This window comes from Genypterus blacodes, unplaced genomic scaffold (genome assembly GCF_046128005.1).
Source record: "Genypterus blacodes isolate CSIRO-AG114 ecotype Tasmania unplaced genomic scaffold, CSIRO-AGI_Gbla_v1 ptg000093l_1, whole genome shotgun sequence".
Lineage (NCBI taxonomy): Eukaryota > Metazoa > Chordata > Actinopteri > Ophidiiformes > Ophidiidae > Genypterus > Genypterus blacodes.
The window spans coordinates 2,310,691-2,323,244 of NW_027466897.1; the positions used below are offsets into that span (position 1 = coordinate 2,310,691).

At 47.5% G+C, this 12,554-nt stretch overlaps 1 protein-coding gene across 3 annotated transcripts in view; it reads left to right on the top strand.

Moving 5' to 3' along the window:
- The window catches only part of myo1b (myosin IB), a 53,716-nt gene that overhangs the window by 33,492 nt on the left and 7,670 nt on the right, over nt 1–12,554 (top strand). For 2 of the 3 annotated variants that reach the window (XM_076159036.1, XM_076159037.1), the window contains exons 9-22: nt 837–940; nt 2,405–2,552; nt 3,003–3,121; nt 4,027–4,113; nt 4,228–4,293; nt 7,032–7,136; nt 7,931–7,993; nt 8,086–8,286; nt 8,494–8,720; nt 8,822–9,022; nt 9,473–9,566; nt 11,008–11,157; nt 11,281–11,349; nt 11,512–11,598. In XM_076159036.1, the coding sequence (XP_076015151.1) occupies nt 837–940; nt 2,405–2,552; nt 3,003–3,121; nt 4,027–4,113; nt 4,228–4,293; nt 7,032–7,136; nt 7,931–7,993; nt 8,086–8,286; nt 8,494–8,720; nt 8,822–9,022; nt 9,473–9,566; nt 11,008–11,157; nt 11,281–11,349; nt 11,512–11,598 (1,721 nt within the window). Of the gene's footprint in view, nt 1–836; nt 941–2,404; nt 2,553–3,002; nt 3,122–4,026; nt 4,114–4,227; nt 4,294–7,031; nt 7,137–7,930; nt 7,994–8,085; nt 8,287–8,493; nt 8,721–8,821; nt 9,023–9,472; nt 9,567–11,007; nt 11,158–11,280; nt 11,350–11,511; nt 11,599–11,984; nt 12,072–12,554 lie in introns of all 3 variants that reach the window. The other variant, XM_076159038.1, reaches the window with a different exon arrangement.

Here is a 12,554-nt window from a genome sequence, read left to right on the forward strand (position 1 = left end):
GCGATGTGTTGTGCGTATCGGCAAAGACGAGCTCTTTGGCCCGGTTTGAAGGTTTCCCCCTGATCTGCACTGTAAGCTTCGGTTCTGAATTTGGTTTTGGTCCTTGACTTCACCAAGATGTTGAGGTCAACATGGAACACATGGTGGACACACCTACAACATGTGGGTGTTGCCAGATCGGGCTTGAGACTGCATTCCAATTATAACTACTGTGCTTTGAGGGAGGGTGCCCAAAAAAAAGACCTTACCTGTTTTCCCCAATTCTGCACAGCATTGCTGCAGCAGGGGAGAGAACAAGTGGAAGTGTGTTTCAAAGCTTCCCTGACACAGAAATATAAATATGGAATTCTGTGTCATGGGACTCCTTTAACAGTTTGACCCACCGGCATGCAGAGATGAGAACCTTTTACTACGAGCAAGGCATTTTTCCAGCCAGGCTCCAGCTGAAGGGAACATGTGTTGAATGCATTAATGACACGTTCTTCCTGTCTAAGAAACAGTGCACTGGACAAAGGGGGGCCATGAAACCTATGCCCTTTTATTTGCTTTAAATGGAATGATGGCATTGTCTTACTTCCCGGACACAGGAGAACGCTATGCTGGTCACTGAATCCAAGAGGACACGCGTCACGTTCAATAGTAGTTAATGCAGCCATAAATGAAACCCGACACATGCGCCAGCAAGAGGAATAGATTTCTTTGATAACAGATAGGGGGCTTTTAAGACGGCCATTTGATCTGTGTGTAGCTCAGGAGCTCAGTGGACAAATCGTGGTTAGTGACAAAGGCCTGATGGCGATGCCTTTTTAAGTCACAATGTGTGTGTGCGTGTTCAGAGAAGCTGAAGCTGGAGCGCGACTTCAGCAAGTACAACTACCTGAGCCTGGACTCTGCTGCTGTCAATGGGCTGGACGATGCTGCCAACTTCAGGACTGTCAGAGTGAGTACCACACACACACACACACACACACACACACACACACACACACACACACACACACACACACACACACACACACACACACACACACACACAGGTCTAAGCCAGTGGTTATCGATACTGGTCCTGGTGTACCACAGCATTGCACATTCTCCACCTCTCCCTGATGTTCTCGCGTCCGACCCAAATGGGAGTCTGATGTCATACGTTCTTTTTGTGGCATCGTATAATTTTTTTTTTTTTTTTCTACCACTTCCACTTACGGTGAATGTTAACAAAATAGTGCTTGCCCTCCAGTTGACCTTCTGAACAGTTTCCCTTGCAGAGACCAGGGTTTACTTTCTCGTTCGCCCTTTACTACCTCAAAGAGGCACAAAGAAAAAGAACTTTGAACCATAGATTGACTTTGAATCCCACTGCCTAACGTGCAAACTACCTAAGCGAAAGGAACACACACACACACACACACTCTTGTACACACTCCCCAGCCGCGTTCACGCCGGCTGTGTCTGCTTTACGGTGTCGGGGCGGTATGATTTAAGTGGTGTTACAGAGAGAGGGGGGAGGTGGACTCCTGCTTATCTGCCGCTCTTTAACAGCCCAGTGGATTATGAGAGTGAGTCCTCCCACCTGTGAAAACACTTCACAGCCGCCTACCTCCCACCTGTTATAAAACCAGGGGAACTTTGAACTGTCACGTCTGTATTGATTGAAACACGTGGACGTTCACGTGCTGCATTCGGCGAGATCCTGAACGAGCGAGCGGAGAGGCAGCGAGCGAGTGAGCGAGCGAGCGGAGAGGCAGCTGCTTCCCCTTCTCTTTAAATATAAGCGCTCATGTGCGTGGCCACTCCTCTTTGTCCCCGTTTATGGTGACACATAGGATGTTGTGTCTCTGTGACTAATCCTCACTGCGCTCTATTGTTCTCAGCCCCGCACCAGGCGACTCCACTCTACTCTACTCGGCTAGAAACTTTTCCAGCTCGGTTCTGTCACATCCGTCTTGTGCTCGTTGCTTCCCGGCGTATCGGCACATCCTGCTTCTCATCACCTCGTACTACAGGATTCCCCGTGCAGCTGTGTTTCACCAGTGGAAGCCCGAGCGCATTCCCGACAAACACTCAAACTCTCTGCAGGGGTCATGAAGCCTCTTTTGTTACATTTCTTTTGTTTATTCCTACTCTGCCACAGCTTGTTTGAGGCTTTATTATGAAATTTGTCCTCTTCGTTTGACCCATCCTGACCTAACATCCATGTTTTTATATGAATTTTACACAAATCCATGGAAGCACAGTCTGGCATTAGGCTTCGAACTTGCAACCTTCTACCTCTGAGGCGAACCACCGTTCCACACACAAATTCCACATGAAATGTTCTTATAAGCTAAAGTAACATTTAAGTTTGTACCAGCATGCAAACATACATAATCAGACCTATGACGTTGTTGTATGTTTCCCCGGACAGAACGCCATGCAGATCGTGGGCTTCATGGAGGACGAGGTGCAGTCGGTGCTGGAGCTGGTGGCGGCCGTGCTCAAGCTGGGCAACATAGAGTTCAAGCCGGAGTCACGCTGCAACGGCATCGACGAGAGCCGCGTCAAAGACAAAAATGGTGGGTTCGGTCCCAACGAACGAGAAGCCAGCGTTCTCACCTTCATGCCAGCGCTTACACGATGAGGATTAGATTGTTTTGCAGCATTATCACTGGAGCTTCATCGTAATGACGTCACTATAAAAACATCCCGTTGCACTTCATGCAGCTCACTTTCTGTCATTTATCAGCCTGATGTTAAGACACTGCCACCTATTGGCCGCTGGGCTCTGTACTCTCTCGCCCTTCTGCAGGCCACATCACTACATATTTGTGTTTTATGACTTTCCTCACAGCCTTATCAAAAATCCAGCGCTGTCCTCCTATAAGCAAATATGACATTTACATGTTTCTCTCCATGACAGTTGCACAAAAGGGGAAAGGAGCGCACCCTTAAATGCATGCTGTGCTTCAGATATGATGACGTTTGTTTAGTGTGTTTTTAATTAATTATTGAATTTTTTTTGCCAGACCTGAAGGAGATGTGTGAGCTGCTGGGGATCGAACAGTCCGTGCTGGAAAGAGCGTTCAGTTATCGCACGGTGGAGGCCAAGCTGGAGAAAGTGTCCACCACCCTGAACGTGTCCCAGGTTCCTAATGCGCACACACACACACACACACACACACACACACACACACACACACACACACACACACACACACACACACGCAGACACAGACTGTATATAAAGATAAAGCAGCCATTTCTTCCCCCTGCCTTGCTCCAGTGGCTGCCGGGACACATTCATGTCAGCGCCACATGAAAAGCTTCTCCATTATAGATGAGCCGGAATCCTTGTGGAAATTGTAATGTAGGTCACACAGGCTGTCTGTGGGTGTTGGTATGAAGTGGTCCTCAGCTTAGAAGACTGGAGACGGTTCAGGGCTTTAGCCTCGTCTTAATTATGCGAGCGTCCCTGATTGCCTAACGGCCCGTGTTGCCATTTTGTTGTACAACTCTCGTATCAACAGTTTGTTTCCATTCCCCCGGTATTAATTTGTTGAAATTTCGGCCCTTATCTTTTGGGATTTTCATGGACTTTAACCAAATCCTCACAAACTAAACAAATCCTTAAAGTGAAGCGGCGCAGAGTGTAGGAAGTTTGTTTAGGTAATAAAGTGGGTGAGGTTTTGATTTGATTACAGCAGTGATGTATCAGTGTTTATTTAGTAGAGTGGAATGTCACCTTAAGTGCAACATTTCTTCTCCAACTGTTGAAAGCAGCATCATGGAGTCCTTTCCCAGCCCGCTCTGTCCCTCAGAAGTAGGAAAGGTCACGCACATATTACTGAGACATCGTTTTCCACTCGCACAATCTGCAGAATCTGTGGCCTATGTGTGATATATGATACATGTTTAATGGCATCGCTTCCATCCGAGCAAATGTGTGAAGCGGCTGCTGCCCTCTAGTAGTCAAACTTGTGTAGGGTTGTGATCTATCATAATGAATTCATTTTGTGCCCCTTGTCAAATCAATCTTGTGTTTGTTTACAGGCCTATTACGCCCGTGACGCCCTGGCCAAGAACCTCTACAGTCGCCTGTTTAGCTGGCTAGTTGCCAGGATCAATGAAAGCATCAAAGTATGTACCCGTGTTTATGTATGATACAGTATTTTACTTCATTTCATATCTTTTGCTCGCCACTGTCCCACCATCTCTCTAATATTAATGATATTATTTCTCATATTTCCGCAGGCTCAAGGCAAAACTCGCCACAAGGTGATGGGTGTGCTGGACATCTACGGCTTTGAGATATTTGAGGTAAAGGGCAGAGAAAGCTTCGTCCACTTCCTGTTCTGCTCAGACATTTCAGTATTACAGTAACAGGAGTGTTGTCTGAAGGCGTCTCAGTTTGCGTGTCAGGACGTTCTTCACGCGCTTCAGCACTTTCCTTTGGGGGCTGATAAACCATATTTGCAGTAGAACGTTATCGCTGTCCAGAAGGAAGCGATCCTTTGCGGCGGACAATAAAACCATCCTGCAAAGGTAGAAAATTAACCAACTGCAAGGAGATACAACATTAACACATCACACATATCAGTTAGCTGTTATCTACATACTGTCTAAACAGAATGCTTGTAGAGGTCATATGTTCACATGTGTAAAGTGTGTTGCATGTATAAAGCGACGGAGTGAGTGCATTGTGCAAAGTTACGAGTCGTTTGGTTGCCGTGTTGCTTGATGCCTTAAGGTCGCCCCTGCCATATAAGTTCATGTCTTTTTCACACCCCTGGTTGTTCACCCCCACTCACTTTCAAGTCCTTCCTCTCTCCCGACTGCTGTGTTGTGGTGTCTGGCTTCACCAGGATGGAGTAAGTAACACCTGCGAGCGGGCTGCTTGCTGTGCCAGTCAGTGTGCATGCTGTGATCCAAGCCCCCTCGCTCGCCCTCAATTCAGCTGCTCGTTAGGAGAGACTATGCAGACGTCTCGGTGCGCAGTGAAGACTACAGGGCTGAAACGAGAGAGAGAGAAAGAGAGAGAGAGAGGCAACTAAAAACGCCTTTGTGCAATTTGAGTAATGGTCCGCCGCTGGGCTGTCATAATATCATGCATTGCAACATTTTTATGATAAGGTGGGCGTATTATTGGGCAAGTTAGTGTGCAGACGTGACAAATTAAAGGGAAAGACAATCAATATGGAAGTCTCTCACTATTCTAAAACATAATCCCTCATGGGGGGATGTGTGGATGGTGGTGCTTCAAAGTCTGGAATGGTCATGACTGAACGATCTCATGGTGTATGATTGACAGCCTCATCAAACGCCCGGTGACCCCTGGATGGTTTGATAAGGAATGCCATCCACTCCCATCAAGATAAAGATGCTTCATGAGCGGATAAAGGGATCAGTAGAAATCATTTAGTATTGATCCGTGGCGACCCCTCTGTCCCTCTAAAGGCCACAAGCAGCTGCGCTCAAGATGTTGCTCCTCTCATTTATCCCGTTTTTCCTTTAATTTGTCACACATCTGCGGGTCGTAATCGTCTCTCTCTCTCGCTCTACACCAGAATACAGATCGGCCCATAACATTTCAGCCTTGTTGTCTGCTGCCACTCGGATAGAAATGCGTTAATTCGCGTTTTCTGTGCGTGTGTGTGTGTGTGTGTGTGTGTGTGTGTGTGTGTGTATGTTTATTTGGAGTGAAGCTGACGCTGTAAAGGGAAATGGAGGACGCTGAGTACCCTGTAACAGCTGCTCTGTTTACGGGTGTTTGTCCCATTTCCTGGCCACTGAGCTGTCACTCCATGAACTATGTAGACTAGAACACGCTGCTCTAACCACCATACTGCAAGTGCGTGTGTGTGAGTGTGCGTGTGTGTGTGAGTGTTGCCCTAACCCAGCGTGCAATGACGCCATCAGCTCAGACGCATGGCGCAGTACTAAGTCAAGTCGTAATTGACAGTAGTAATTGTAGAAATGTGGGGGAGGGTGTTAAGTGTTTATCAATCCATCAATGATTGATCCAGCTGTAAAGGTTTATCAGAATGTATCTTTATAAGTTTATTGTTGCCAGGAATCGTGACTCGCTGTCCTGACTGATAACTCTAAGTGTTCAGTAGGGGAGTTCAAACTGAAGATCAGGTCGCTAGTGATTATTAGGTCAAAATGTAGGATCTCCTCCTGTAGACAGGGCTGCACATGAGCAGGGATCAGGCGTGTGAGCGTGCGTGTTAGCGTGCGTGCGTGCGTGTTCACTCGTTCTCACCATATTATCCTGAATGGAAATGAGAGACATCACACATGTTTTTTAGCATCAGGGAGTAATTATGGCACTTTTGGAGTACTTATGCTGTACTCAGTGTGTGTGCGTGTTGGTGCACCCCTGCCTATCGTAACAAAAGGAGAGATGCATTAGTAAATAGACAGCTGGGATTGATATGCGAAAGAGACTTCCTCTTTCGACAGGATGTAACACTTTTATGACCTGGGAACCTTCAGGTGCATTCGGCCGGGCAGGATGAACATCGTCTCCGTTCCATTCAGATTCAAAGATCAAATCCTGAGTATCGGCACCGGATCCATTGAAAATTAAGAAAACTTTTATGGAACTATTCCCCCGTAGCTTCTGTATGATCAAACAGGAAATATACCTAGAGGGAGGAGGACTGAATAGAGACCTTTTGCCCGCAGATCCTATCGCATGTTCTCTGTGTTTCCCAAAATACAGCCGTTGATCATTTTTTGTTAAGAAATGATGTAACATGCAATATGGCCGATTTGCACGGGATCGACCTCACGCAATATTCCAGTTCGCACGAGGTCCTTGCTGATATTCGTCACGTCTTCGTCTTCGGATGTGAGCTTATCATTTTTCCCGGCTCGCACAATTCCAGGTCCGCTTTGCAGCCAAATAGTGAAATGACCGAAGTTCAGCCTGTTTCCATCAACTTCAAGCAGGGTGTGTTTACTTTAGCATGGCCGGGCCTCCTGCTGTGTGCATCTGGAGCAGGAGGGGACAGTTTGACACTGGTGCTAATTGGTTTTTTTTGCCGTCACAGGAAAACAGCTTCGAGCAGTTTATCATCAACTACTGCAATGAGAAGCTTCAGCAGATCTTCATCGAGCTGACTCTGCGTGAGGAGCAGGAGGAGTACATCAGAGAGGTACGTTTGTGCACACTCGCCCACACACGCATCGACATCGCCCTTGCCCCATTCCTCCCCTCGACCCCTTTGCGTTATACCTATAAGCGTCTTTTCGCCGCTGCTGGCGTCGTCCGTCACTCTCCGTCTCTGTGTTTCCCTCCTCTCCTCTCCCCCTGCGGACTCGTGGGGACGGAAGTGATCCCTCACTCCAGTAAGAGTAAACACTCCCCCTCCCCCCAATGGGCCCTATGGGTGAGCTCTGTTTGTTTTCAAAAGCTCCGTGTATGTGAATGCTGAGGTCTGACCCCCACACCCCTTCCCTACTAACACCCACCCCACCGATGATATTCCAGGCCCTGGCCCATATCCTGTGCAGTGCATGGGAAAATACCGCAGCTCCGCAGGAAGGAGGGGGGGAGAGGACTCGTGCGGATAGTCGCCCATCAGTTTTAGCCTTTCCCCTTCGTGCTTCCCCCATTTAAAAGAAGTGTTGCATTGCTTCCACCAACAAAAACTATGTTCCCAACCTATAATAGTAGCAGTGATTTGAAGCTTGATTGGAGTGGGTATTTCAGCGTCCAGTGCCCTTTTTGATAACGGGAGGGCCGCTTCCTCTCCAGAAAGCCTTAGGGTGCCATGTTTACATACTCACAATGATCTTGTAGAAAGACTGATGGCGGTCGAGGAGGAGGAGGAGTAATGTTAACCAAACAAGAGCAAAAAAGGGCCACAAAGGCAGAAATATGCATCAGAATGAAACATAAACAAATGGGGTAACGCTCTAATTTTGCTCCCGCTTTTTTTCTTTGCAGGGCATCGAATGGACCAACATTGAATATTTCAACAATGCCATCATCTGTGACCTCATCGAGAATGTAAGTGGTTCTCAAGGTCCTCAAGGGAGCAAAATGGTGAGCAAGATAATAACTTGATGGTTCATATCACCTTTCGCATCTTTCCGCTTCAGAACCAAAACGGCATCATGGCCATGTTAGATGAAGAGTGCCTGAGACCCGGGACGGTCACTGACGAGACCTTCCTGGACAAGTTGAACACCATCTGCGCCGAGCACCAGCACTTTGAGAGCCGCCTCAGCAAGAACTCCAAGTTCCTCACCGACCACAGCCTCCCTCACAACTGCTTCCGCATCCAGCACTACGCCGGCAAGGTAAGAGAGGACTGAATGGATCCAAATACTCTGGATACAGAATCACAGCTGTACTACTCAGTAAGACGAGTAAAAAGCTTAGTGGGTTTACAGAGTATAGTCAAACCTTATGAACACACTAAGTAGCCATGGAAATCAACATTTTACAGATGATGCCGACATTAAAAGCCACTGGAATGATTTTTGTTTTGACCTCTTTGTGTGAAGGTGCTTTACCGTGTCGAGGGTTTTGTGGACAAGAACAACGACCTGCTGTACCGCGACCTGTCCCAGGCCATGTACAAGGCCACCCACAGCCTCATCAAACAGCTGTTCCCCGAAGGAAACCCCTCCAAAGTCAACCTGAAGAGACCACTGACGGCAGGATTCCAGTTCAGAGCATCGGTGGGCACGCTGATGAGAAACCTGCAAACCAAGAACCCAAACTACATCCGGTACGCTGACGTTTGCCTTCTCCTGCAATTGTGAAGAAATGTTGACACTTTCCCTGCAATGTAGGTGTTAATTTGTTATTTTCTGTTCTAATGCTACCCAGGTGTATCAAGCCAAATGATAAGAAGGCTGCCCACATCTTCACCGATTCGCTGGTTTGCCACCAAGTGCGCTACCTGGGCCTGATGGAGAACGTGCGCGTGAGGAGGGCCGGCTACGCCTTCCGCCAAACCTACGAGCCGTGTCTGGAACGCTACAAGATGCTCTGCAAGCGAACGTGGCCCCACTGGAGAGGACCCGCCAGGTAAGGGCCGGAAGGGAGCCCACTCAAACCCCAACACAGACGATTAAACACACACACACGCCATCTGAGGAGCTGGCGTTGGTCCTTGCCGCTTCATTTCCCCTCTGAACCACAACATGTCGAGACAGTTGGTCCTTATCTCCGCCGTCCAACTTTATCAGCCAGACTTGCGTGTTTGTAAAAGCAATGACTCCTATCTGATTACTGTACCGCTCCTTGGTATGTCGTTGTGAAGCGAACCCCCCGATGCATTCATGTGGTTTGCTCACACATTTCCCCCACATGTTTTTTTAGATGTATACATACAGTATATCTCCTTTAAGCATCATTACTTGTCCTTACATCTCTTCTTTCTGTGTCCACTTCTGTCATCCTGTTTGTGTTTATGGGCATTTAAAGTCCTCTGTGTGCTCTGGGTGACCTTGTTTTGATCCTCTTGGCTTCCTATAGGGAAGGAGTAGAGGTGCTGATGGCAGACCTCCAGGTCCCCACTGAAGAGTTCTCCTATGGCCGCTCCAAGATCTTCATCAGGAACCCCAGAACGGTACGACAAGATCTATGGATATTCACTTCATCGTGGCTGAATCCAGTGAGCTGAGCTGCTCATACTCAAGTTCTCACAGTAATGGGTTTCTGAAGCGGGGAGTTTTGCCCTCGGAGCCCCCCACTCCAGCAATTAGTACACAACCACCACTCTGAGAACACATGGTTTCACTTAGCCGTCCCATGCAGCATGGGAAATGAGCTTCTTTACTCCACGCTTTGCGGGCTCTTCAACTCCTGGACCCTGCAGCGTTAGCATGGAAGTTCTCCCCAGCCAGCGTAAGACCAAACAAAGTTCATAATAACATGATCTCATGGTCGGGTTTCTCCTGCATAATTACGTCCTTATCAGATCAAAATATTTCCAAAGCCTGATTTCTTTTAGCGGTCAATGTGATGTTGCCATGGGTTAGCTCAGGTCGGTCCGGTCCTGCGCTGGCTCCAGTCCAGCAGGTTTTCCCTCCCGCCATGTAAATCACTTTCACCTGCCATCCCAGAGTCCCTAAGAGCAGCGGGAAACTCCAGGGCAGAGGCTTGTAATAGCATGGTGGCAGCATAGAAAACCTGCTGGACTTTTCTGAAACAAATGCAGCATCCTCTGCATTGCTCAAACAAGCGCCCATCTGCGTTACCATGCACTCTCAGGTGTGTTCACTTTGACTCTATAAGATTGTCCAAGAACACGTGTCAAGAACCGCAACTGAGCCTGTGATTCCCCCTGTGGTAAATAATGGGATTTTCTCAGCTCAAAGGTTTTTCCACAGATCAGTGGGAGCTGCCAGAGCCCTGATATTCTCACATGCAATTAGGATTTCAGCAAATACGACCAAAAAAGTTGTTTTTAGGAAGTTATTTTGCTAAAGGCAGGAGAGTCTGTGCTTTTAGGGAATTACGAAACTCTACTAGAGATAAATGAATGAAAAGCCTTTATTGCTCTCACTGGGCCGATGGTGGAGTAATAAAAGCGATCAGCACATATGACTGCTGATATAAGGCCGAGCAGTGAAGGGTTTTTAAGTTTACATTTGCAGTGAATTGGACTTTGTTCCTCATATCCCCATATTACTATTTGCTCAGATAATAACAGTTCAATTAGATGAAGTTTGCTCACTGATCTTGTTGCAGAGTTTAATAAAAAGAGCCTCTCCTGACAGCTGCTGACTTGAGGATAAGATCTCCTGTGCAGCCCTCTGACTCCATGTTTACGCCTCTAAAATGCTATTAACTACATAACAGCGTAGCGTTGCCATGTCTGCGGTGCAAAATCAGAAGTTCTCCAGGAAGATTTTCCAGCCTCAGTCAGCCAGGGAGGATTTGGCTCCGACCTGCAGCCATCAGTGAACATACTTACAAATCCTTCAGGTGCACGCAAACCACACCAGACCAGCGTGTTGACAGTGACTTTTTGAGGGCCTTAATTCTCTCGTCCTTCCCCCTTCCAGCTCTTCTCCCTGGAGGAGAGGAGGCGACAGTGTCTACAGAACTTGGCCACCCTCATTCAGAAGATCTACCGCGGCTGGAAGTGCCGCACCCATTTCCTGCTGCTGAAGAAGAGTCAGGTGGTGGTTGCAGCGTGGTACAGGCGATACGCAGTAAGTCGGCATAATAATAAAAAAGAAACCCAATCAAGCACAAAGGGAACCGATCAATAACTAATACAAGGTTGGGGTTGAGTGGTGCTGAGGGATTTCATCTTGTGTTTTTTGTTCTCGCAGCAACAAAAGAAATACCAGAAAATCAAGAGTGCCACCACCGTGGTGCAGTCCTACACCAGAGGATGGAAGGTGAGCTCCTCCCTGGGAACTAACTACAGACATTTGAAAGTTATGAAATATTAGTAAATGTGGCAAGTAAATGTAGAAAGGATTTAACAGTTTAGAATGAAATGTGACTGCAAGAACTCAGAAGATGGTGATGGAAACGTAACTCGCATGTTTTCCCCTCAGGCCCGCACGCTTCTGCGAGAGCTGAAATACCAGAAGAGGTGTAAGGAGGCTGTGACCACCATCGCCGCCTACTGGCACGGCACACAGGTACTGACAAGTCCACGTGTAGCCACATACCAGCCGAGCCTGAGCCTCCGTCTGCTGTGATCCAGGTCCCTTTTAACCATGTTTTGCTCCATAAGCCTCTACAGTGTTATCTTGAGCACCAATCGTCTTTTATCTCATAGTGCTGTTGCTCCTGGTTCCTCACCCTCACAGCCGTGTAACAGTATTACAAGCACTGTGCTCCTCAACAGAGCTACGCTTATTTTTTTGCCGCCGTTTTCCCCTTTTTAATCCTGCTTCTGTGGCTGATCACACAACTGCTCAATGTCCCCTTCTCTCCTGCACTCTTCTTTCCCTCTCTTTCCTCTTTTCCTCCTCAACCATGACGTCCCTTGCGCACCCCTCCCCCGCCACCCACACTCTGCCAGGCTCGGATGGAGCTGAGACGTCTCAGACAAGAAGCGCGGAATAAACACGCCGTGACAGTAATCTGGGCATACTGGCAGGGAACCCAGGTATTTCACCGCAGCCACCGTGTGTCCTGTCCCAGCTGTCTCCTCATCCCACCCCCTCCATCCTGTCCGTCCTTTAGAGTAGTTGCCCTTTTTTAATGAACCCACCTACCCGTCCCGTCTTGTCCTGTCCCTGTTTTTTGTTTGTATCGTAGCTTTTACGTGCAAGAAACTAATGTTTTGTTTTGTTTTAATAATGGATTTACAAACTAGGAGGCTGAAGTCCAGACGAAATTGAATAATTACAAAATAATCATAGGAGTAAATCAAGTTGGACCAATTGACAGTCGATCATGAGATTTTATTTACATATATTATATTACTTTGGTAGAAATTGACATATATTTAAATGTTAAGAAATGAAAGTACCAGAGTTTAAAGGGTTGTTGCCACGCCCCACCGTCTTTCATAAGGTCTCTGAAAGCTGCTCTGCTCCTTGGTGTCATGACACACTGGTTTTATCTGTCAACTTTATACAGAATGCTT